The sequence below is a fragment of the Pleurodeles waltl genome, chromosome 10 (genome assembly GCF_031143425.1).
Source record: "Pleurodeles waltl isolate 20211129_DDA chromosome 10, aPleWal1.hap1.20221129, whole genome shotgun sequence".
Lineage (NCBI taxonomy): Eukaryota > Metazoa > Chordata > Amphibia > Caudata > Salamandridae > Pleurodeles > Pleurodeles waltl.
The window spans coordinates 838761250-838788312 of NC_090449.1; the positions used below are offsets into that span (position 1 = coordinate 838761250).

A 27063-nucleotide genomic window follows, 5' to 3' on the forward strand; every position below is an offset into this window, starting at 1 on the left:
TTATGTTAAGATATGGTTTTTTTAAACAAACAATGACAATGTTTTTAGGGGATACAGGGCTGAGTTTTTTTGGAAGCTAAGCAGTTTGGCAGCGTTTACGAGTAGTAAGGGGTTTTTAGGATTCAGGGATAGGTAATCTTTAGAGGTAGCAAAGTGTTTTTAGAGTTAAAATATGGGTAGTGTAAAACTTCGTTTTTATTAAATAAAATAAAGATAATCATACATGACAGTAAACATGATAATAAAAATCATATTAATCCCCAAAATCATTTAAGCAACACAACATGACAAAAAAATATATCAGCACTTGGTACCCACGTTACAGGTTTGCGATCGGTAACATATGGTGAATGCTGGGGTGCTTTTTTTATTTGAGAATGTGGCAGATTATAATACATTGAGCAAAAGCAATACTCCCTGCCTGTGGGGTAGCACGCCACAATTAGTGGCACCTTACTAAGTGCTTCTAGACAGAAACTAAGCCCACGGCGTGGAGAAGTCTTTTCTGCCAATGCCTTCAGCAGTAAGGCTATTGAACACACAACTGTAGTTCACACCAAAACAAAACGGGTTTTCCTTTCCATTTTTTTTTTTTTTAAAGGTACGTTTCATTGTTTGTGATATCATTATTTCTTATTTTTCAGATGCCAGAGACCGCAAAGATTGGTCAAGACTTCACTTGCAGCTTTACGTTTAAAAACTCACTGAGCATTCCTTTGGAAAATTGCAAACTTCATGTGGAAGGCTTGGGAATTTTCAAATTGGAAACCTTTGACCAAGGGTAAGAAACCTGCACAATAAGCCATTAAAACTATATGAAATATTAAAATGAGCATCACACTAGTTTGTGTTTCTGCAGGAAATACTTAGTGTTACACCTCGTAATAATAATGAACAGGCCTTTCCGCTCCATGTGGACCGAACAACAGCCTTTTGAGAATCTGCTGAAAAGGCTCAACATTGTGAGATGATTCAAAGTCCAAGAAAAAAAAATATTAACCATGGGACGAGCCTACAATAACCCATGCAATTTGGTTCTGCCAGAGCTGCCTCTTGCAGCATTCCTTAAATGAAATTGCCATCAAACGTGTAGTAGTACACATCCTGTGGTTATAAAAGGCACTTTGTAATCCTTTCTTTGTTATATTACCGTATTGTATAATTATATCATTTAATTCGCAGAAAATGTAATATTCTGAGCAGTTTAATATTATGAAGTATTTATTGACCAACAACGATTTGGTTGGTATTTCTCTTCACACTCTGAGGAATAAGAAAAATGAATTAGAGAAAATAGAAGAAAAAATAAAGGGAATTGTATTGAGGTAGAACTTTAATCAGTTATTTTGTATTAGAGCATTGGAGTGTTGAGAGCTCCACTGAAGGTAATGCAGTGGCTCTGGGCTTATAAGAGCTGGTATAACCCTTCTGCTCCAACATTCCAATGGTTGTCTTTATGTTTCTCCCGTTTTAATTTAGAATATACTACCCTTAGTGTGCGGAATGTTCTTATAGCGTTATAGCCTTTCTGCCTCGGGCTATATCAGTTGTTAAAGGCCCTCTCCTTCGTTACAGGCACTCATCCGAGGTTCGGGGCTATAACTCTAGTCAGGGCTTTTAACAACTGGAACACACCTCAATCAGCTGGCTATAATAGAATTACATTTGGCATCGTACTGTTATATTACATTAAATACTTTGTTTTGTGAATGTATATTATCACAATAGTGGCACTTTCCGAAAAGGTCTTTACATTTTTCCCTCTTCCATTTGCTTAAGTATGCCGATTGATATAAATATAATCAATCTAATAGATAAGGGGTCCAAATATATTTCAAATTGTAAAATATATTGCTGGCAGTTCTTTCTAGCACTTAGCATAGGCAAAGGTAGATCCTCATATTGTATTAATCTGATTTGTGCTATTAAACGTTTGTGCCTAATGTGTGATTGCACCTATTCACTGCCTTGGTTATAAATACATAGCATAAAAATAGCTACAGCCTCGATATCTTGCTCACTATAACAATACAGTTTATTGGTCCCCAGGGAATATAAACCACTCTATGAACCTATTTAAAGATCTGCTTGCATCACAACTGTTAACCTTTGCCGGCGTGGGGATTTTAAAATCTGGATGGTTTCCTTCACACAACCCCTTATAATGGATGTGGAGGAAGCTTTTGATGCACATAATCTAACATTATTAAGAATGATCCCATCACCGGCCATCGTTTGGACCTTATTCTGTCTAAGGGTATAAAGAATGGAGATCGGTTAGATATGCCCTCTTGGCAGATCTAATATTTTTTTTGCTCAAAATAAAATATCCTAACAAAACAAAATGCTGATTAAAAAGTAATGCCCATGCACATAATTACCACCCAAAGATACCAACTGTTTCTTTTAAAATGAAAGCAACTCTAGCTGCAGCAAATGAGAATCTATACAATGAATATAATTCGGTAAAGGGTTTGACAACTTCTTTCATACAATGTCAGAAGACTGCGAAGAAAATAGAGACCAAGGAAATCCCGTTGCCCACTTCCAACCCTCCCCATGGTCCCAGGCGTGCTGAAATGAAAAGATACTGTAGGTGCCCTGAGATCAGAAAGTGTGAGCTGCGAGAAGCTCATAAAAATCTTAAGAAACAACTGCATAATTACAAATAAGCAATTTGTCTAGATAAGTTGAAATCTTGTAAATGTTGAAGTTATTTCCATGCTGGGCCTCACAAAACTTCAGAGCAAAAACACAAATTATTCTTTTGTTATACACAGTAGAATGCTATTTTTCGCATTTTTTATTCCTTAAAAACTACCACAGGTGCAAAGTTGGTAAATCTCCCTTGTTGTTTGTGTGCCATCTGCAGTAATGAAAGCCAATGCTGATAGATATCGCACACTGGTACCATATAAAACTTAGGATGGTGCTAGTACCATGAAATGGCATAGTGGAAGCATTTGTATAACAGCTCCCGTTACAATCCGGCTTATATCTTTTTTCTTCTTTTTGAAATCTGAATGTTGAGTATTTGACTGTAAAGGCTATATGGCAGGATCAAGGAGGTTGACTCCCACAAGTCCTTTGCTGTGGCTGCTGAAATCCGGCTAGTTAGTGAAATTCTAAATTTTTGACATTCCACAAAAAATGCATCACTTATGTACTGATTTCTTTTAAAGCGAGTCTATGGAGGAAATTGATAGTATATTTCGTATACCCTTTATTTCTGGCAGGATTGTTTTCATGGCATCAATTGTAACTAAAGAAGGGACGATCTTTCTGTGTATTCTTTCCTATTCTAATTAGTAAATTTTTCCAAACTAAAATAGGAACAGATATGTACTGGTACTTATTTTTACTTTTATCTTTGTGAATAACTATATGTATAAAGTTTATTGTTCTGTTTTTAGAACTTGTGTGAGGTAATTTACTTTTTAGCAAATTCAGAAAACTGAAACAATCTAATCTTTTGGACTTCTTTCCTCCGCTCTGCTTATGTATGTATAGGAAAGTGCCCCCAGGCGGAATTTTCAGATGCAAAATAATCTGTGCTCCAATAAGAGCTGGAAAGAAGAAAATAGTGGCCAAAATGAACTCTACCCAGGTGAAAGGGATATCGGCGGAGAGGATGATAGACATTGCAGAATAGGAACATCATCAATGTGACAAAGAAAAGAGCAAGTGTGGCTTAATGTGCATGTCAATAAATGTATTGTGGTTCTTGACTGAAGTACACTTTGTAGGCATATCAATCAACTATTTGCCAGCTTACATCTGAATTCTTGCTGAAAGTTCTACATTCTCTTGTGAAAACACAGAGGATCAGATTTTAAGTTTAATGATGTGACATGCAGTTATTCTTGTGGTGTAAGAAAAAATTATAAGTATTTTCAGTGACATCTTGTTGCTATAATGAAAACATTAGCAATACAATTGTTCTACCAACTGGGTGGTTGTAGCTTGTGACAGAAGTTTGAACAACTTCAGCATCGTTTCTTTTGCCTTTGTCTGATATTTCTGTTGCATGAGCATGAAAAAAACCTATTTACATGCAGGCGTTGGATACATTTATATATTTAGTTTGTAATCTCATCCATGAGAACGTGTGAAAGCCTTTTAATGAGCGTGGTGAGCATAGGCCCAAGCAGAAACATGTTTTCAGATTCTGATTTTTGCAATGAACCACTTGAATTTTGCATGTCAACATTAAGAAAGCTTCTCACCTATGTAAGTTAGTGTCTATGCCAGCATATATGCATGTGTGCTCTCTCTTTCCATCTCTCCCACCACTTACCTCGTGCTCTAGGTACCAAACAAAGTACTTGGGGAGTCAGCATGGAAGAAGGCATACATCGGTGTTTAAAGCAATTATTCGAGTCTGGAGTTTTCATTTCTGTGCTTGACGCACAATGTGATCTTGTACACAAGTCACTGTTTGCAGGTAGAGCTACTTCACAAGTATCGGATGATCACTTACATCTGTTGCGAATGATCACGGCAACCACTGACAACAGCAAACTCCACATTTCCTTTAGAGAATTTATGCTTCCATGTTCCAAAAATATATGGTAATGGCCGTTGCATTTTGGATCAAAATAAGTGCCTAATGAGGGTGACTAGTGAAATCAGCAATGGCCTATGGGTATGGGTAGCCGTCGTTTAACTAGCAACACTGCAAAATGTTTTTTTTTTTTTAAGGGAAAGGTAATAGATGTGTGCTTACATTTACAAGCAATATTTTAAATACTTGCGAAACCCTACCTACGATAGTTTGACCTCGGTACCTTTTCGTTAATCTTGCTTTTGTAGAGCTATTCAAAATGTAATGTTTATGAAAATAAAAAGCCTGTCAAATCCTGCTAAAACATATTTCTCCTCACAGCTTCGATTCATACAATCGTAGTATTAATATGACTGGGTTTTGTAGACAATGATTCCATGATTAATAATAAAATGTATTATTCTCTGGAGGGGTGATGACCAGTACATGCTACAGATGATCTTTACTTAAAATCTAGAAAAATAAAGACATACATTGAATAATAAACAAGTGCAAGTAGTTTTTTTTTGCTTAGCCATAATTTAGCTGCACCATAATTCTGGTAAACAATAACTAACTTATGTACTTGCTAGAAAGCCTATTTTGTCCTCTTAATCAGCAAGAGGTGTTGAGTCTAAGGTAAGCACAAGCGAATGAATCTCCTAGACACACTAGGCTAAACGGTAAAGCTGACAACACTTGTAGAATTTCCAAACTCGAGCACCTGCTAACCGTCAGGATGCTCAGTCCCCTCCCCATGATATCACGCACCTCTGGGCAAGAATCCCAGCTGAGCTCTGTGAAAGTAAGCTCTTCAGTATACAAAAAAAACCACTAAGTATACAGAAAGTGAAGTATGGAATGCTTGAACGAATCCACTGGTAATTACTTGAGCCGCATCCCAGTTCACTATTTGTTTGCACAACATGCCACCTCAGATAGGACCCAGCCATATGCAAATCAGTCTTGATCCTGCTCTAAATGGGAACAGTCCAGCCTAAACTAACCAAGCCAGATCCTCCTGGTTTGGTAATGAGCTTGTCACCACTGCATTGGGATGTTGCATCATGGAACGTAACTATGCCTTTGACCTTTCTGGGTGGGCAGATAGCGAAAATCAGAGCTGCAGCTACGGTCCAACTCTAATAGTTCTTTCTCCCTTAATGAGGTCAGTTCTCATACAATGACCAACACATTTACGTCCCAGACCTGAGGCTGCACACAAGCTATATGGAAAATAAACATTTGCCCCTCTATTGGCTTAGTTTCCAGTAGGATGCCCTTAACATGCTTATGTGATATAAACATCTGTAGTCAATCTTGGCCATAAAGTCTTCAGAAACCTACAGGGCAGTCAATTATTGCCATCCCTTAAGAACTGGAACAGACATTTGTATGTAGACACCTTCAAGAACACTCAAAAGACTTACCTCCCACACCCAGAGAAACCACTGCTCCTGCCACAGTGACTCTGGTACATCTCACCCTCGACGAAACACATTCACAAAAACACTGATTACCTTCAAAACTAAGGAGTCTACGGGGGGGGGGAATACAGGGGAGGATGGCACATATTGTTTAAGTGAAAACCTTCCCTACAACATACAATGATGGTAACAATAGACCATGAGGCTCCTTCAACTTTCCCGGTTTTCAGTATTGGGGTGATGTACCACTATGTTTTCACACAGACAACCAATGTGGTAATGTTTTTCGAGGAACTATGTGGAGCCAAAGTGCCACCCATTACTCTTCCCAATCCTGCCTGGTTGTGAGTACTAGAAAGCAAACCTGGGCAGTCCTCTATCTGCACGAACTAAGTAAAATATTTCATAACTTGCGTATTTGTTTCAGGTATACTCATGTCTTTATTTTTGTGTACTGTTTTGTGGTTCAAATAATAGAGATTACTTACGTTGGGGTCCCCGGATACCATTAGTCATTCAGTGAGAATCACCAGAAGTGAAAAGGTCAAGAAACCATTTGTGCCTGTGGCATGAAACAACAACTGCAATTTAGAGGTGATTGGGTGTTGGATTTCTGAGTAGTGTACAGGAACACCATACTAACCACTATAAGAACACAGAGGTTTGACAACTGTCGACATGATCTGTGTCGCGTTTGCACAGCCTCCAGAGTCACTGAGAAAAAGGTTCATCTGCCAAACACACTATCAGTCACAGTAGGATGAGCTGACGACTTCTTAGTCATTTAGCTGTGGTCGCAGAGCTTTCTTTCCATTCTCCCTAGTCTTTTGCTGTTCCCAGAACTTGTTTACTTGGTGGATCATCAACCCACTCCCCTCATTTCTTTTTTTTACAATTATATAAATGTTAGAAGTGTGAATGCATGACTAATTTCAGAATGCATTTTCATGGGTCTGTAAGGTAGCCACAAACGTTAACCAAATACTGATAGGAAGGCTTCGTTTAAGTGTTTTAATAGTTTAAATTATCGAAGATAAGCCTAAGTCTGTGATGTATTTTTATAATGAACTCTGAAAAAATTGTCATACAATCTAGACATCAGTTTGATCTTATTGTCCAAAAAACACAATACCAAGCATAAAGACAAAAATATATTTATATGTCTTTGCAAACATTTTCAATGAACATTCCTAAAAAAAAAAAAAAATACAAATATACTTTATTACATTTTTCAATTCATCTCAGAAACCCAACTTTAAGTCGTTTTTTCCCCATACTTTCTTCCTTATTCAAAGCATCTTGCAAGGATACATGTAAAGACTTGCCAACTCGCTTTCCCGTCTGCAAAGAACAAATACAGTGAGGTGTGAAAACAATTCAATTAACAATATTACAACATATCAGCCACGTATAGCTCAGGGCACATTAATTAAAACCACAATTGCCTTTCTGTATAAGCAGGCTCCTGTGAACACATAGTACCTAGCCAACAATACAAACAATTATGATAAAGTATTTGGAGACAAGGGGTTTTAGCTATTAAAATGGCTTTACTCTTTTACATCAATCTGAACTATCCTTTGGTATAGACCTCTGGCACCCTTAAACGAAGGCACAGGAAACAAACTTAGAAAGGTAAAGGCCACTGAACGAAATATAGACAGTATTGACTGAAATTATGAAGTCGAAAGAAAGTCCACTCATCTGACCCAATGGATTTGGCTCAACCATTACAAGGGATGCAAGGGTAAGAAAAGAGGCAGAAAATTAAGGGAAATGGATACTCTTGTCACTGTGCAGGACAGTACTGTCAGGAGATGGCAAAAGGAGAGAAAGCACAGAAAAGGGGTAGAAAAAGGCAACGAGGAAGGAAAATATGGGGACAAAGAACATGAGAGTGGCTTCTGGCAATGCAGAGAGTAAAACTGGTTAAGTCAATATGGCTGCTAAGGTGGCAACATTTAGCAAACACTTACAGGGTCACTGGTGCCAGGACCCTGTGTTGTAAATGTGCATGCATCTGGAACCTAACAGATACATTTAGGGCCATACATATGATAGTCTTATCCAGGTACAGCCCACTAGAAGCAAAAACAACAAAATGGTGTGCAGTGTGTTAATGTACGTTCTGTTAAGCGGCTGGTATTCTTGTGAGTCAGTCTGTCAAGAGGACACTCACTTGGACTCTGTTGCGGTGGTAAGATTTCAATTACCATAAGCTCTGAGATGCTCTTTAACCTTTTGGGCAGATGTAATGTACACTAGCATAGAGAGTGAGAAGCCACACTTTCTTACCAGGATTAGCTTCTTCAAATGGAAAAATATAACGTGCAGGCCATCCCTGTCTTTATTCTGAGACTAGTGGTCCTAAAAGTACATGGGCAGCAGCAGAACCCAATGGGATTGAGATGTGGGAATGTGTCCGTCAGTGGAGTAAATAGGATGAGACGTGCCACATGTATTTCTGAAATTTCAGAGGTCAGTGTGATCCTAACTTAGATGAAAACGATCTGAAGAAGGCAGGATGAGCCAGCAAGGTGCAATAATGAAGCGCAGAGGTAGAGAAGTCGTGCTCACAGAAATGTAGACAACAGAAGATGTGCAGCAGAAGGTCAAAACACTGGCAGACTTATTTCCTTGATGACATTCTCCAGAATATACAGTTAATACAAAGGAAAGACAGGCTACCAGCAACAAGATTTTAAATTCTAGTAACACTTACACACTGTATATTATATATTTGATATAGTACCCCAACTCAATATTATAAGAATAGCGCTAATGATCAGGGAGCTGTATAGCCATACATCACTGCAGGCTTCAACTGTATATATATTATAATTGTATTTATATAGCGCTTACTACCTCTGACGAGATGTTGAAATAAGGGTACGCAATGTAAGTAGTCTTCATTCTCAACCTTTTGTGCTTTTTCTCAAACCTTTCAAAACCCTCTCTACTGCTCAATGTATTTTAGGGGTGAGTTTGTCTGCCATTCTTGGACAGAAAAAATAAATAATTTTTGAAAAATGTCATCTCTTTCTGTCAAATATCCATTTTGGGTCAGGAAAGAGGCAGCGAAAGAGAGAAGCGGCTATGGGATTCACAAGTGTGCAGGAATAGTCAGTGTCACGGTTATCAACAGAGATCCTCTGAAGGAGAACGCTAATTCAGAGAGGAACGGCTAATTCAACAAACACAAAAGTAATCAATAATCTGGGAAATGCGTTGAGGCTCGAATACTAATGGAAATAGGCTGACCATAAATCACTAAAAATACCCATTTAGGAGGCAACAAAATAATGGACTGTACCTCAATCATCTCAAAGATGCTTTCTGGATCGAGGCTGCCTGTTCCTACTTTCCTTACACAAGTGAGAACACCTTTACTGGTCACAGATATAAGAAGACTTGCCAAGGAGCAGGCTTCCTCCTGCACGGTAGCATCCACCACGTGCCTATGACCAATCTGTGAAAAAAGCACACGTCAGTCAACTATTTAGTTTAAACAGCAAGATAATTAAATTGAAACATATTTCTATAATCTACTGATTTCATATTATCTACAATTTGGAAGAACGCCATAGACGCTGCTCATACAAGTCCTTATACACAACCCTTCCCCCCACAAAGCACAATCTACAAGGTGCCCTTTTTGATGTTTATTTAGACGAGAAACCCACTATTCAGAATCTTCATTGTCGCTCGAAGGACTTTTAACTGCAGGATGCTCACTGCCACATGCACAATGACCTTGCTACTAATGCGTTTCGTTCATTGGCTTCCCTCTTCCTTACAATGCTTCTTTCCATTGCTTTGTTGCTTGTTCCCTGACCTATCCTGATAGGAAGTGGATGCACACCTTGACCCAGCAATGGAAAAAAGGCTGGTTCCGTGGCTCATCTTCATAGTTCTAATTGTCTGACAGAATGAAACTCCTTTCAGCGCCTCACACCACTTTTTATTTTTTTTAAATTTAGTTTTTTTATAGCAAGGGCGACCCCCACCTTTCTTTTTTAGGATGGGCATAGCAGCATGCAAGCACTGCTTTTCTGTTGTGTTGGTATGTGTTTGGGTTTTAACCACGCCCACCTCACGCCAATCATTATCACTCGTTCATGGGCTTGCCTTTCAAAAATCCATTGTTTTTGTTGGTAACTGATTTACGTTTGTCCCTCCTTAGGACAGTTTTGTTACCGCCTTGGCCATCAACCCTGTTACATGGATGATTCCACTTTTGCCGATAACTTTGACTGCGAGCGAACTTCTTTTTCCTTTTGTTTCTCTCCTTTGCGCTCATGGTGGCGGTTTGAATTGGCTTGCTTATGTCAACTGTTTTACCTTTCATTTTCAGTTTATGTGACAAGAAAAGCCCAGTTAGGATTTTACAAAGCTAATATAGCTCTAACTCGAGCAAAAGCGAGACCGATTGCACCACAACTGCTTGTTGGGTTTTATGGTTACTGATGGGGTGGCTACTGTGCAAAACAAATGTTTGTACTATGTAACAATACCATTAGTTCCTTTTGTTTTTTTACTGTGCATTGTGCCTTTGCTCCTGTGTGGTAATCTGTTATATAATTTATGTGTAGTTCCTGTTCCGTAGTTTGTTCCTATTGTCTCATTTCTTCCTTGGATATCTCCAAAGTAGTTCATTCCCATTAGATTGTTACTAATGAATTGTTTATTGTTGAACTGAAAACTGTGAAAGGTGGTTGACTAGGTGCACTTTGACAGGTTGTAGCTGGAGTTGCTTCTTACCAATAAATCATAATTTTACCCTCAATGCATGGATGATTTGCGATGCACACGCAACTTCACATTTGTGACGAGGTTGGGCTCAATTAGCCTCAAAGAAAATGGAGAAGTTTCTTGTTAATAGGGGCATAACTCCTACAGGAGTGAGATGTTCCAAAAACACAAACCATATACAAGTGTGAAGCCTTCTGAGGTGGGGACGTACTGCAGGACTCCATGTGTTCAGAAATATGTTTTGGAATTAGGCCTCCTGACAAGAAAGAAAGAGTGGTATGACCTTCGTAAAGCTGTCAAGTTTCCGTCCATCAATGTTGGTGATTTAGTGAAAAACAATTGCCTGAAGGAGTCTGAAGTGTCTCTGGTTTAAGCAAAACGTACAGAGTGACAAAGGAGTTCAGAGGAGAGGCCAAGATGGATGATAGGCACATTTGGAACTTCAACAGAATTGTTGTCAATTGAGGGAATGCATTTTCTTTTTCCTTCTTGCTTTACAATGTCTGTTATGGGGGGAGGATGTGTGGTATGATGCTGTCATATAACTTATCTATAATTCCTGCTCTGCAGTTTGTGTTTTGGAGTATCCACAACTTCACACCCTGCTTTTCTCCGCCACCACTTTTTTTCCTTGTCTGCCCATGCCGTGGGTGTGTACTTGTACAGTGTCATACAGCCGAGAAAGACCTTGGAATATGGGTAGCAGTCAGTGGTTTAGCTTCTGCATACCTTTCTAGTCCTATGTTGTGACCAATATTTTAGAATTTCTAGTATAGTCCAATCATCTACACAGCTGAATTTTAGAAAAACAAATCCTCAAATCAATTAAAATATAAAGAGATGCCAAATTTCAGGAAACTTGATTGTTGGAAGCGCTGGATAACTGGTTGTAAAAATCATGGTTGTATATCAAACAAATTGGCAACTGTACCTTCATGTAAATTTGAGGACAGGCAGTTTTAAATTCACAAATTGCACTCTTGTAATAACTTACACTTTTCAGTAAGTTTACTATTTTTCAGTATTCACAAATGTCACCTTTGTAGTAACTTACAGTTAAGTGTTAAGCCCCTGCTTCCATTATTTTGTATGGGAGCATCTTGCAGTACCAGTGGTTGGCCATATGTAGTTCTGGACTTACTACAAATGAGTAAGTTACTACAATGGTACAATTTATGAATACCAAAAAGTAGTAAACTTATTGAAATATGTAAATTACCTTTGTAAATCAAGCCTTCAGTGTGAAAATGCCTCTCCTCTCAAATGCCGTGAGCTTCTGCAGCATTTTCTATTTTTATCTCTCTGTCTACATAAAGTCTGATGTGAATGTTGGTGCACCCAATTGGGGTGTTATTCTCAAAATGCCAGAATATACCCAAATATTAGTTAACTGCTCTGGGGAGAACGAAATGAGTTTAGAACTAAAAAAAGCTTTTGAGCTTTTCAGCAGGCAAATTACATACCAGGAGATAGAAGAATATATACATATGCATTTTAGACGGGGGATGCTGTCCTAAGTTCTTCCAACAATTATAGGAATGGTAACTAATCTGCTTATCGACAGGAGTTCTCACCTCATTGTGGGTCTATGTGGTATGTGATTCACTCTGTAAACTGAAATATTTGGAAGCATGTCTGAGTATGTAATACAGAATTTACAAAAGAGTCTCTTGGTCCTTGAAGCCTCAGAGTAAGACCACAGAGCAAACATCTTGCCAACCAATTTCCTGCAAGAGTCCTAAAATGGATGTAGAAATTACCTCTTGTTCCATCATAATTTTGCACCATCTGTTTTGCTAAGTTTAAAAAATCTCTACTCTTTAATCCTGCTAACCAGTAGGAAAGTGCCTTGCATTCCCTTCAAATATGGTTGAATCCACTTACTTCTAATTGGTATATTTAACTTGCCTACATGTCCCTAAAATATGGCACAGAATGGACCCAGGGTCAAGACGGTAATCGCAAGTAGCAAGCTGCAACAACAATTATGCCACCCACTATAGTGGCAGTGCAAATATGGCTTCAGGCCTACCATTGTAGCCTGATTAATGGTGCAACACGTGCACAGCAACTTGTCAAAATAAATCCTTTTTGCTAGGTAAAAACCTTCTTTTCATATACTCATTGGTCACTCTGTCTAGGCCTTGTAGCCCACAAGGCAAAGTTCATAGCATTTAAAAGTAGACCTTGTAGAAATGTAAAGTTATTATGTCCTTACAGTGACTAGCACCAAAAATCTATTTTTAATGTAGGGAGGCTCGCTCACCCATATAGATGCACTTGGAAGCAATAATAAATATGAATTGTGCTGTCTCAAGATTGGCACCAGCAAGAAAATACGATTCTAAAACTCTTTATTAAAATCCCTACTCAATGGTGAAGTTGTTTTTTTAACAGATATTGGGGAAAAGCAATGTTTAGAAAAAGTTAGATTTTCACTTTAGGAAACTCTTGAAAGCTAATTTACATGCTTCCAACTATCACTGAGCTGGGGAATGGCCCTGGAAGAGGTGCTAATACTGCTCCTAGAGCACAGACAAAGGTCTGTATGTGAGAAGGTGTGTGCTTCTCTGGAACTTAATTTACTTCAAAGAGGCCTCCCCAGTCACAAGCAGATGTAGATGACACCTGGAAATGCCCTTTCCTTTGTCTTCTCAGTAAGGCAGGCACCAAACCCTGAAATGGTTTGGAGTGGCCACAGAGGAGAGGATGCTTATTACCCTGTCCACATACAAGAGGAGAAAGGTTTCACCATTAGGAGAGGAACTCTGAAATGGTTTGCAGTAGGGCAGACAGGAACTGTTACAAAAGTGAATAGGGATACCACTGGGAACTTCTACCCCATTGATCAATGACAGACTCCTCTACCACCACGCTAGAGCCAAGCATAAAAGTAGCATACCCTGGCACTCTTCTCAAAGCACTGCTGGACCTCAAGAAGAAAGAAGGGTTGAAAACCTTCGCAGGACCAATGTGCCAAGCCAAGATGCACAAGGTTCACTGCCACTGGGCCGAAGAAACAGGTTTCTTCCGCTTAAGCTTCTCCACAGGAGAAATTCAGATTCAGTGGGACCTTTGAGAGAAGGAATCCGGCCTTGTGGAGCCCATGTTCGATAGAGGCCTCAGCCTTGCCTCGCTGGAGGAATCCGACCTCCGAAAAGGAGATTAAGTCTGAATATAGGAATTTTGACCATGCAAAAGCTCCATAAATACGAGACTGGTGGGAGGGCTTCTTTAGGTGTTAAATTCAAATTTTCCCATTCTGCGCCTTGTCCGCCTAAATCAATTACTTTACTGGGATGGTCATTTGACAATTTGGAACCCTCCGCGGACACAGCCTTCTGCCTTCCCCCTGAATGATTTGACTTCTACTTTTGAGACTAAGGGCCTGATTTAGAGATTGGCGGATGGGGTTATTCTGTCACAAACGTGACGGACATCCCGTTCACAGTATTACGATTCCATTATATCTCAAAGACAACGTAATACGGCAGATGGGATATCCGTCACATAAGTGACAGAGTCACCCATGTGGCAAACTCTAAATCAGGCCCTAGGCCCCAGGCCCCAATGTAAACCTCCATCCGGGTAGAACCCGGTTTGTGTACCTGCACCTGAAATTTCACCTAGGTCTGGTCTACCATGAATATTGTTTACCATTGGTGCGTTGCATTTTTTATGCTACTTTTACTTACAAAATTAAAAATTAATCTCTCTGGTTCCCCCCTATTGAATCTCTTTTTGGTGTCATTTTTACCTATTAAAATGTACTCTATTTTTCAAATTTGGTTATGGAATTTTACTGCTTGATGCTTTGACTTTATTATTATTATCATTTTGTGACAGCATGAGTGCTTTCTGTATTAATTTAAGCCTGTCTGCTCTGTGCCATGGCTACTGGGGTTTGAGCTCAGGTTAATTTACTGACTTTAAGAGTACAGCAGGGTAGTGAATATTCCATGAGGTGAGTAATCGCCCACACCAAAATAATCCAATTTCTTACACTTATTTATTTTATATTTGATATAGTACTGCTAAACCCTTGACGGTCACAGAGTACTTTAGAACAAATATTCCATAAGAGAATATGAAGATCTGCAGACAGTTTGGGATGTGTATAGATAGTTTATGCATTAATAAGATTACAATTGATAAATACATGTGTAGTTAGAAACATTTCAACAGTATTACACATAAAAGATACATAATTCATGGAAAGTAACAGTACAAAAGCAAGGCACAAGAAGATGCATACATTTGTAGTCAGCAGTGTAGGGCATGGAGAAGATAACTACATTTGTCAAATGATACAATATAGCAGAAGGAAAAGTAAAAAATAGTTTTACTAACAGCAGTTCTAGTGGCAATAATAACGAGGCCATAGTAAATACAGGCAGCTAACACAATGTTAACATAAGATCTCAAGGTCTCTACTTGGTAAAGTCAATATGATATACTGAGATAAATATTAGGGCAACTAACAGTTTCCTAGTACTATATTACCAGGGATGCAAAACAGACCAGCAGTAATGCGACTGCATCATAAGATATTTAGGGTAGACGTTTTACTGCAAGTTTAGAACACAATCCTTTAGAATGAATTTGAAAATGCGAAGCAGCAGTAATTGTGCAATTTAAGCATGTGGCTTGGGTATGCAAGACAGGCTTGTTGACCAAGATTCATGGGTTAACCATTTAAGGAAATCTTAAAGCAAGGAGAACTATTTTGAGAACGTATATGAAGGGAGGGCAAGAGGACACGCTCCATTTTCAACTCAAGATATGAGGCTGAATGAATATTGGCTGATGCCTCGAGCATCAGGGGCAGTGGTGATTATAATGGAATATGCCAAAAGGAGAAAAGGGCATAAGGAAATTTAAAGTGAACAGAGCTAAAATTTGCTACTGGTAAACATTTGAGTGGTGAGGACAGATGCTTTCAGTAACTTAATGCTCTTTGATACAACAGTAAATGTACTTAAGGCAACATTTCCTGGATCTAATGCACTTGTTCAAATTGCATTACGATTTAGTGGTGGTTAACACTAAGACCCTCATCCAACTCTGGCTCTTTCGAAATGCATTATACAGGCAAACTTGGGGCTAAGGTGTGGGTGGTATTGTACACAAAGCAGAGTATGTATAAGTATCACAACACAGCTCTATACAGTACATTAGAAGATGCTTAACTTTGTTTGGGTGCATGTGAATCTGAGAATGATAGTTAGATACTCTGTGTCAACAATTATAACTGAAGTCTGTAGAGTCATAAAGACAGCCTGTCTCATCACAAATCACTAATGAAGCACATAACATTATGGGATTTGGGTGTGCTAAAATGTTGCGAAACATGTCTTAAAAAAAAAAAAATCACTTACAAAACAAATAGATCTCGCCTAGGCAAAACCTTTTGGCTTTGCCAATGCTTGTGTCCTCTCTTTGATGAGAGCCGCCCTTTAGAGAACTGTCACATGGACATTTGTTTTTCAAAAAGACTTGTGAAAAGAAGGGAACGTATGTGCAGTAATATAGCTCTCGGTATTGTGAAATGTAAAGCCTGGCATGAACACAATACACAATACAGTGGACAACAACTAAAGTATCTCAAACAGCATAGACCAAAACGTAAGACCTTCCTGGTTGATGGTTAATTTTTTTTTTTTTTTTAAATCAAAATACAACACTACAGCTGAGTTAGTTACCAGAGCCCAACAGCAGCCTTTCAGGCGCCAGGCCAGTTAAATGGGAATTGCTGGCTGTGTTGCAGGATTTTGCCCACTAACACAACACAAATCTGGATACTGAAGGCTCCCAACTGAGTACACAGGAAGCACATATTCAGTCATTGAGAACTGAACCTAGTAAACACAAACTGGGGCTTTGAAAAGTAACAACTCCCTTCCTCCTTCTCCTCATTGTGCATATTTAAAAGAAGGGCATCAATAACAAAGACTAATTTGTAAGTTTAGAAAATGTTACCTTTGAATTAATGATATTACACGGAAATTTCCAAAACAATAAATTTAAATTAACTCACTTTGGTTACAGTGATGATACATGGTACGTTTTCCACATTAAGTTGTATACAATCAAATGGATCATCAGAGAGTTCAATCTCCTTGGAACCTTCTTCATCTTCTAGAACTCTTACCTTGGGAATCCTATTAATATAGAAGAACGTCGGTTGTTAAAAACATTCTCAGAACAGTTGACATGATTACAAAGGAGAAGTATTGACGGTACAAGAAATCTGCAGTAGTCCTATGTTTCCCTCTAGCACAGCACACAGCAGACTCATGCAATGTCCTGTGACATGAGAAGAGCAAACAGGAAAAATGCAAGCCTTGGTGCATGTACAGCCCACATATAAGTTTGTTTCCATAGTGTATCTTCCAGTCACTCTATTTCTACCAAGATATATAACTAAAATACAACTGGCTTGGTAGGTGGGTTATCTGCAGAAAGCAGAAAGGAGAGGGCAGGGACACGTATGGCTGGTGATTACACGTTCCTTGTATATTTCCATGTTATGTTATGTTGATTTGTATAGTCACTAATCACCCAAGAGGGTATCCAGGTGCTTGGGCAAGATGTGCAGGTGTGTGATCCCAAGGTGCTTATATGACAAGCCAGGTATTCAGCTTCCTGTGGAACTCAAGAAGTGAAGAGAAAGCACTGCTGTGCTGAGGGAGGTTGTTTCATGTCTTGGGTACGATGTAGGAGAATGAACAACTTCCAGTTTTGCTTCTGCAGACGTGAGAAGTTTGTGCAAGTGAGGCAGAGCGTAGGTGTCTGGTGGGTAGGTGAAAGTATAAGCATCTGTTTAGGTATTCTGGTCCTGTGTTGAGTATTGCTTTTAATGTGTGGCCCTCCAATGAGGGGGGAGCAAGACAAGCCCAACAAAACTATGGGGGAGAAAGGAAGGGGACCTGTGCTGCGTCCGCCCCGCCCGCGCTTGCCTCGTTGAGGTAGTGGGAACCTCTGATGAGGCTTCCTTTCCCCCCTGCCCGTTCACAGAACAAAAGGGGGCTCCAGTGGGGCAGGGAGCCTCGGAGGAGGCTTCCTTCCCCGCCCGACGTTTCTTTCCTTTCTCTTGTCCCGCTTGGGCCGCAGCAGTGTGTAGGCACCAAAGCAGGTGCCTGCTTGTGCCCCGGGGGCGCTCCTTAGAGCGCGTTTTACCCCGGGGCACAGTTGGAGCGCGCTCTCTCCTTTCTTTCCTTTGTTGGAGCCCTGAGGGCACTTTCGGAAGCACAAGGGCGACACGCTTGTCAACAGCAACACCCGGGGTGCGGAGGTGATTTCGGCCCTCCTAAAGACGCGCTTTACACAGAGCGGCGGCTCAGCAGGAGTAGGCGCTTCCTAGGTGCTCGGGGCAAATTAATGAGCCCGGGTCGCAGCGGTGAACTTCTTGGTGACTCACGAGCACAGCGCTGCACATGGCGCTATGCAGAGCAGAAAAATGAAGCACTTCTCGTGCTTATAATAATTACAGGGGTCAGGGGCCACAGCACCCTGTCCCTGGAGACAGATGGGAGGGCAGCACAGGGCTACCAGGCCCAAACAACAGGCCAGCACAAGGGATGCAGATGGTGGCAGTTCCTCCTAGTGACCAGGTAGGTCACAGGTCAGCACAGCAGCAGTCCAAGGTGGGTCCTGGTGAGTCCATTCAGCAGTGTCCTGTGTCCCTTGTCCAGTTTCAGTTAAGTCTCTTCAAGTCTTCATGTCTAAATTGTGGGGAAAATTCCCCTGTACTCATACTCAGTTCTGCAAATCATTTTCAACTGGGAGAGGGGGTTTCAACCAGTTACAACTGGTTGTAGGAGTGCCCCCTCTCTCCTCTAGCACAGGCTCCAAACATCAGTTGGGGGTAAACAACCCTATTGTGTGAGGCAAGGGTACAGCCTTAACAAATGCAGGTGTGCCCCGCCTCTCCCTTCTCTCAGCCCAGGAAGACTATTCAGTATGTAGATGCACCTCTGTGACACCTCCACCCTCCCTGTGTACAGGCTGACTGAAAAGTATGCACAAAGCCCAACTGTCACTCTGCCCAGACGTGGATTGGAGTCAAGCTGCAAAACACCATAGTCATAAGCACAGAGAAATGCTCTCTTTCTAGAAGTGGCATTTCTGTAATGATAATAAAAAATCCACCTACACCAGTAAGCAACGTTTCTCACTACCATTACAACCATACCAAACATGCCTACGTTATCCCTCATAAATCAGACAATACCCCTTACACATAAGGCAGGGCATTTCCAATGCAATCCTATGAGAGGCAGCCCTCACAGCAGTGAGAAACCCAATAGGCTGTTTGTCAATACCAGGACAGGCCACATTATTAGGCACATGTCCTGCCTTCTACATACATAGCATCCTGCCCATAGGGCTAGCTAGGGACTACCTTAGTGGTGACTCATATGTAGTAAAAGGGGAGTTCTGGGCCTGGCAAATACATTTAGATGCCAGGTCCCTGTGGCAGAAAACTGCACAGTCAGGTCCTGCGCTAGCAGGCCTGAGATAGGTTGGAAAGGCTACTTCAGTGGGTGACTCAAGCAGCGTTGCAGGCCCACTAGTATAATTTAATTTACAGGAACTGGGTATAGAACTAGCAAGGGACTTATAGGTAAATTATGTACGCCAATTAGGTATAAGCCAATCATACCAAGTTTACAAGGGAAAGCACTTGCACTTTTGCACTGATTAGCAGTGAGAAAGTGCTCAGAGTCATAACGTCAGCCAACAAGGGTCAGAAAAATAAGGAGGAAAAAGGCAAAAGGTTTGGGGAATGACCCTGTAAAAGGGCCAGGTCAAACAGCCAGTATTTGCATGAATCAGCCTCCAGCCAGATGAGAGACAAAAGACAGACTGGACAAGGAAAAATCTCACTATTTAAACATTTTATTAGGTATCCAATGTAAACATCTGGAGGTATCTGTTTTTAACTGGCACCTGGTAGCCTGTTGTCTTGCCACTTGAATTACCATTTTTTACTGTGTTACCCTAGACAACAAAGTTAATTTCTCAGAAATAAGGAAGGCAAAACATGCTAAAGGCCAAAAATCAGGACTCTCCCTCCCAGTCGCCTTGCAGATAGTGTGTTCCATGGAACGCTGGGGTGGAAAATATGAGAGTTTAGGCTGTGATACATTTTATGTACTTGATGAGCTTTCCTGTTAGAATTTCTATTAAAGGATCTATTCTGTCAGCACATCTAATAAAAGAAGCATGTTTTACCTGATTCGTTTTATAACACTACTTACATTGGTGCAGAGAAACAGGATCTCTACCCTGTGTCCTGTGCTGACTGACAAATTGTGAGCATTCAATCAGTGAACTGTGGCACACCACACTTTGCCAATGTACATTCCACTTAGCAAGGTGAGTTGAATTTGACATCAGAGCAGCCTCCTTGCATCAATGACAATTAAGCCGGTGAGATGCAAGCGTAGGAGCTACGCTAGGAACCCTCAACTCCAACGCATTTAGTCACCCCTCCTGGTGAGCCATTACCATCCTGCTTACCGCCATCAGAAGAGCTAAGGCTCAGACGTTAGCCGTACCCACTCCGCCTCACTCCTGCTTCCATATCTGGTTTGCTGTTTGCAGTCTCCTAGGACAAGAATGACTGCTGTATTGCCCACATTCATTGAAGTTCCTGCGGCCAACCATTATTACGGCGCTCATCGTTTAACAGTGTGATAGCCAAACTGTCTGTGCTGCATCCTACAACTTCTATAGAATGTATGCAGCACAATAAGTTTTGGTGACATTCTATATGAAACATTTTTCAACGCTGGAGAGTGGACATTTCTTGAGGCACTAAGATAATTGTGAGCATCTCTCCATATTTTCTGTGTATGCATGCACATTGATCCACCACAGAAATGTTTGCAAACTAAATAGGATTCCAAGGTCCCATGGAAACACTGAATAATAGTTCCAGACCTATTTTGAGGCCACTGATGCTGGTAGAGTGACTGCTGAGTGAAAAAAAGGACCCTAGCACGTTGTTTGGGATTGGGATCAGAGGGCCAAGATATTTTTCACACATTACCAAAGGTTAAAGCAATGGTGGGCAGGAGGAATATGATGACCTTGAGGAGGCATTAATGAGACTGGAATTAAGGTTTAAGCCCACAGTAAGTATCACTCTGAGTGGAAGGGGAGTCGTTTGACTTGCGGTGCTGAGAGGACTATCCAAGGCATGTAACTCTGGTGAATCTACAGGTGAAATGATTTGTGACCAGCTGATGGTCAATACCAACAGCAAACTGATTTATAAGTTAGAAAAAGAAGAAAAATCTGCCAAGGCCATAGAGCAATCAGTTTCATGGGTGCGTGAAGTGAAAGATGACAAGTTTACAAATAAGAGCAGTGAGATATGCAGTGTACTGATTAAACCTGAGAAAGCATAAGCAGGTAAAGCATAAGCAAAACTCTCATGCTTTCGATGTGTTAGCTCTTCACATCTGGCTTTATACAAGAATTGCCCTGCCCTAGGTAAGGATTCTAATATGTGTGGTTGCACAAGACACTGTGGCAGAGTTTGTAAAAAGAGAAGAGAGCAGACATTTGCCAAGACCTAGAGTTGCTCAGATTTCACATAAGCCATGAAGATATTGAACCCAAGATGAAATCTAGCCAAGGAATTATATTAGTGATTAGAGAAGATAAATTATTACATGAGGGAGTTAACGATAAGCCCTGATGTGCATCTTACAAGTCTTGAACACATCTTTAGAAATGATGGTAGACTCAGAATCTGCATATGCCATAATTATTGCAGAAGTTCTTTTTTTTACAAAAGTTGCTCCTCTGGTTGGCTCACTACAAAACCCTGACATTAGGGCTACAGCTTTTGATAGAAAATCAACTGACTTAATTGCTTACTTTTGTGCGGATTCTTCAAGGGAAGAAGTGCATGCATTAAGATCTATGTAACTTAAAGCATGTGTTTTTGGGGTGGAAGGACCAGACACTTACAAATCGTGTTGAATCCAAATGGCCTGGATCTAGTCTTATTAGTACAGGAGGACAAGTTGAGCTACCTGCTGATCCGTGAATTTCCTAAGGCCTTCAGAAGTAGATCCGAAGAATTAACAGGCTTCCTGCATCACAAACTACAGAATGGATATGTAAGAGAGAGAGTGTGCCACTGTGCATAAAGAAGGACTTGCAAAAACTACTACAGAAACTCCTTTCACAAGGCATCATAAAAGAATCAGAACCATTCCAGTGGGTGTCACCAATTGTTTTGGCAAATAAGAGTAATGGCAGAATTCAGTTCTGCACTGACCTCTGAGCCCTAAATGAGGACAACATTTAGCAAATAATTAATTGTTTCTTTCAATACGAGTAATTCCTATCCAGAAATGTTAAGTTCACTGAACATAATCGGCAATATGATGTACATTTTTGATCCAGAAAACCAAGGAAATCAGCGGGGCAAGGTTGGTACCAGTAGCTGGTCAACGTTCCATCGCAGTCGGTCTGTACTCTTGACTTTGCCTGATCTAGCATGACCACATAGCCCAGGTTGGTGCTTAATGCTTCTAAGAACTACAGTTTCTTTTATTCCTTAAATATTCAGATCTCGACTTCTACTAATTGGATGTTTATTGTTTTGGTCTTGTTTTACTCACAGAAATATAATCTAGTTTTCTAACTTGGTATGGAGTGTTTTGTAGCGTTCCCACTGTGTTTCTGTTTTAAGTGCTGCACAAATACTTTACAGATTCCCTCCTATGTTAAGCCTGCCTGCTCTGTGCCAAGCTACCAGAGGGTAAGTACAGGTAAGTTTATGGTGTGTAACTGACTTACCCTGACTAGGATTGTGGTCCATACTCGGACAGGGTGCATACCTCTGACAACTAGAAACCCAATTTATAACAACAGAGTACTAAAAGTTTTTGGGCGTTTGGTAAAGGGGAGGGGGGGGGGAGGAAAAAAAGGGAGTGCATTTTACATAGATTTTTGTATTTTGCATAGTGCAAAATCCGCCAGTCGGAATTTCCTGAAATTTGGCAGCAGTAGATAGTAGGGAATGCAGATGATTCTTGTGGGTACTGCAGGCAAGTAGAGTAAATATTTCTTAAGTTATAAGGTTTTTTCAACTTAGTGATATGTTGTAGCACAATACTAATAAAAATATCAAGGAAGTCTAAAAAATAAACTAGACTTCATATGTACAGTGTCAGATTTACTATATGAACAACAGAAAGACCCATTTATGGTCACATGCTAATGGAAATCTGTAAATAAATATATAACAAAAAGAATACATCTTCACATAGGTTTTCTTTGCATGCTCTCTGGCTAACAAAATAAACCTGTGCCCAACAAGCCAAACAAAAACCATCTTCCTTGTGTACTCCAGTGCAACAAAACAGATGATTGACCTAGTTATGCCCTACACAATAATTGGTCATTAGTAAAAAAAAATATATATATGATCTTCATTTTATAACAACGATTGGCTTTCATTCACGTTGGGGTTCTTATGTGGCATAATCCTACTTATGTAGCAAAGAAGCACAACAAAGAAACTAGAATGCATAGGCAACGTTTCGGAATTGCTACATGAAGAACTAAAAGACATTTATGGTCACATGATTATGTAAATCAATAAGCAAACACATACCAAATGCAATAGACAAAAAGAAGAAAAAAGAAAATCACAATAGCTCTGATTGCCACTCTGCATAGCTAGTATTCCCAAAGGAATTCCTAGGATATCAGCTCTCTGTTAACTTTCCACCTATTTGACAAACCATCACAAAACTTTCCAGGCCCAAAGCATTTTCTACATTTTGAGAAGATGTACATTTTTGTGGTGAACTTTTAAGTGACCGTACAAATAAAAGGAGGTTCTAAAAAGTGTTTTTTCACCAATGCACAAGAAGTGAGTGGTGAGTTATAGTTTCTGTTGTCTGGTTAGACAGCAGAAAAGAGCGCATAATGAGGTCCACTACTTATGATAATTTGAAGGTGGTGGTTAAATTGCAAATGAGTAATAACTATAACTTAAAATTATTAAAAGTTTGAGTAGTTTAAACTTGGTTTGCATAGGGAAACTATTTTTTCCTAAACAAAACTAAGCTGTAACCTTTGTTTTTGTTCCTATATATAGGTAGTTATATTTAGGACCTTGTTTCCATAAAAAAGCATTCTCTGATGTGCCTATATCTTTGGCACCGTTTGACAAATGTTCACAAAAATTTTCAACTCTCTAGAGCCCTGGGGCTACAGAACTAATTAGACAGGGAGTCCATCGCGGGACCACCAACTCCCCAGGGTAAAATTAAAAACGTGGAGGGGGCTGTGAGACCCCCCTCTTGGAGCCCTCCAACTCCCAAGACCCTGCTCCTGCTACCTCCCAGAGGTGCCAACCCTCGGGAGGTAGCTATCTCCTCTTGCTTGGCGGGAGCCGTTAGCTCCTACCAAGCAAAAGCAAACATAACTCCACTTTCAGTAAGCGAGAACTGTCAAACAGCTCCCGCTTGCTGAAAGAGGAGTTTTCACCTCTTTCCCTGCAGGCAAAAATGTGTGCAGGGCAAGAGATGAGAACATTGCTCCGGCAAGCAGGGAGTTGCTTTTTAAAACAGCTCCCTTCTTGCGGTAGCAATGAGGGCTCCCCCAGGAGACGGGAAACAGCTGAGACTGCGGAGACCTTGAGGCTCCCCCAAAAAAGTGGGATGGAAGAGGGAGAGAAATAAATTGCTAATGGAATGTCTCTCGATACAATAACTTCAAAGCGTCATACTAGCAAGATGTTTGCTACGAATGTTATAGTTAGGTTTTGATGCATAGCAGAACAGTCACCTCTGGCCTACTGGTAAAGCTCTTGGACTGTCACTGGGCAGGTTGGAGGTTCAAATCCTAGTATTTCATGGCAGTGTCTGTTATTTACTCATGTTTTGAATGTTAAATATTCATAGTGATGGAGCATTTATGTCTTTTTCACATCACCAGCTTTGGATTGAATGTCATACATATGTCTGGACACAGAGTAATAAGGAATCACTTGTGGCCTAGTGGCTACATTCTCAGAACCTCACCAAGAAGGTTGAGGGTTCCAGTCTAGGTGTGTCAGTTATCATATCTCAGCTTTAAAGTCTGTTCAACTTCAAATATTTAAGGTACATACATAAAGGTAATCTCACTATTTGTACTTCTCAAATATATTTTTTTCAATTTTTCAAAATATTTCTCAATCTAGGGGTTTTCTGAAGGGCCTGGCCAGAGGCCGGTTCTGCAGCCAACCCCGTGACGAATGGCCAAAGGCCATGTGCAGTGGTGTTTGATTTAATGCATAGCAATTCAAATTACGTTAAAAAGACCATAGAAATTAACTGAAAAAAACAAAGGTTAAAGGGACGTTATAGTTAGGTTCTTAATTTATTTGCATAAAATCACAGAAATTCAGCAGTTACAGTTAGGGTTATTTCAAGTAAATATAACTCGCTCCCTCGCTATGCACTGCTAATTACTCCAGATATTACAGCATTCAGGACATCTTTTGTAGTATCATTCATAATATCACTAACATTTGTTGTAAAATTATTCATTAAAAAAACTGCACGACGGGGGTCGCAAGTTATAGTTACCTTTCGGTACGAGTTAGTTACTTGAGCTAATCATAACTATAACTACTGAATCGCTATGGCTTTATGCAAATAAATTCAGATCCTAGCTATAAGGTCTGTGCAACCTTTGTTTTTTTTTTGTTTTTTAAAGTGAATTTCTATGTTTTTTTAAATTCTATTTCCTAACTATAAAGTCCCTGTAACCTTTTGCTTTTTTCAGTGAAGTTCTATGGTTTTCTAAAAGTAATTTTAACTACTTTATGTTGATGCAATGCAGCCAACCCGCTAAAACTACCTAACCCCGTGCCACGCACGGCTTTGGCTGTGTGCAGAAAGAATGGCTGCAGGGCCTGGCCTGCGGCTCAACCCAGAGGCCAACCCCCTATAACCACCTGTAGGAAAGAGCCCTCTTTCTTGGCATGGTTACCCCCATTTTTTGTTTGTTAGTGTGTTTGACTGTGTTCACTAGGATCCTGCTAACCAGAACCCCAATGATTATGTTCTCTCCCTTCTAACTTGGTAACTGTACATTTTTCTTTCCACAATCGGCATACTGGTCCACCCATGTAAGTTCCTAGTATATGGTAACTAGGTACCAAGGGCACTGAAGTACCAGGGGATCCCTATGGGCGGCAGCAGTTATTCTGCCACCCTTAGGGAGCCCTTGCAAACGGTTCTGCAGGCCTGCCATTGCAGTCTGCATGAAACTGGGGCATGCAACCGTTTTCAATACAGGTCACTATAAGCCACCCCATGACAGGCCCTCTCAGACCAGAGGGCAGGGTGCAGGTACCCGTGAATGAGGGCACCCTTGCACTAGCAGAGGTGTCCCCACAAAGTCAGGCCCATTTTCCTTGACTTTGCGAGTGCGGGGATGCCATTTTACACGTGTACTGGCCATATGTTCAGCTACATAACGGTAACTCCAAATCTGGGCATGTTTGGTATCAAACATGTCAGAATCATACCCCAGTACTGTTGCAAGTATGATTCCATGCACTCTGGGGGCTCCTTAGAGGACCCTCACCATTGCTACCACCAGTCTTACAGGGTTTTCCGGGCAGCCCAAGCTGCTGCCCCCCCTCAGACAGGTTTCTGCCCTCCTGCTGCTTCATATGATCAAGCCCAGGAAGCCAGAACAAAGGATTTCCTTTTTGAGAGGGAGGTAACACCCTCTCCCTTTGGAAATAGGTGTGCCTGGCTTGGGAGGGATAGCCTACCCATGCCACTGGTATGCTTTGAAGGGCACATTTGGTGCCCTCCACGGATAAACCAGTCCACGCCGGTTCAGGGACCCCCAGTCCCTGCTCTGGTGCGAAGCTGGACAATGGAAAGAGGAGTGACCACTCCCCTGTTCATCACCACCCCAGGGGTGGTGCTCAGAGCTCCTCCAGAGGGTCCATGGGTTCTGCCATCTTGTTTCCAAGGTTGGCAGGGTACTCTGAGAGCATCCGATTGGCCAGGCCAGGAAGGTGACAGAGCCCCCTCCTGATGGGTGCTTACCTGGCTAGGTCTCTCTCTTGGATGGGTCCTCAGATTTGGCTTGCAAGATTCCAGCAGGAATCCTCTGCAACCCCCACTTTGAATGATGGCCACTGGAACTGTGACTGGGCCCCTCCAAGGACCAACAACGCGGCAATCCACGAAGAAGACTCTTCTGCAACTTTGCTTCCACTGCTCCTGTCAGCTTTGCAACATTTCCCTGGCTGTGCATCTCCAGAAGACAGCAACTCTTCAGCCTGCACAAGAAAAA

The 27063-nt window shown here is 40.7% G+C and overlaps 2 protein-coding genes across 2 annotated transcripts in view; one reads left to right on the forward strand and one right to left on the reverse strand.

Annotated features, from left to right (window-relative positions):
* Window positions 1-5041, forward strand: part of TGM4 (transglutaminase 4) — a 172200-nt gene extending 167159 nt beyond the window's left edge. The window contains exons 13-14 of the mRNA XM_069211512.1: window positions 645-781; window positions 3511-5041. Of these exons, the coding sequence (XP_069067613.1) occupies window positions 645-781; window positions 3511-3652 (279 nt within the window). The 3' untranslated portion in view covers window positions 3653-5041. The remainder of the gene's footprint in view (window positions 1-644; window positions 782-3510) is intronic.
* A 2067-nt stretch (window positions 5042-7108) lies between these two features.
* Window positions 7109-27063, reverse strand: part of EXOSC7 (exosome component 7) — a 70738-nt gene continuing 50783 nt past the window's right edge. Inside the window, exons 6-8 of the mRNA XM_069211517.1 lie at window positions 16760-16883; window positions 9284-9439; window positions 7109-7311 (exon numbers count right to left, since the gene is read on the reverse strand). Coding sequence (XP_069067618.1) covers window positions 7207-7311; window positions 9284-9439; window positions 16760-16883 — 385 coding nt within the window. The 3' untranslated portion in view covers window positions 7109-7206. The remainder of the gene's footprint in view (window positions 7312-9283; window positions 9440-16759; window positions 16884-27063) is intronic.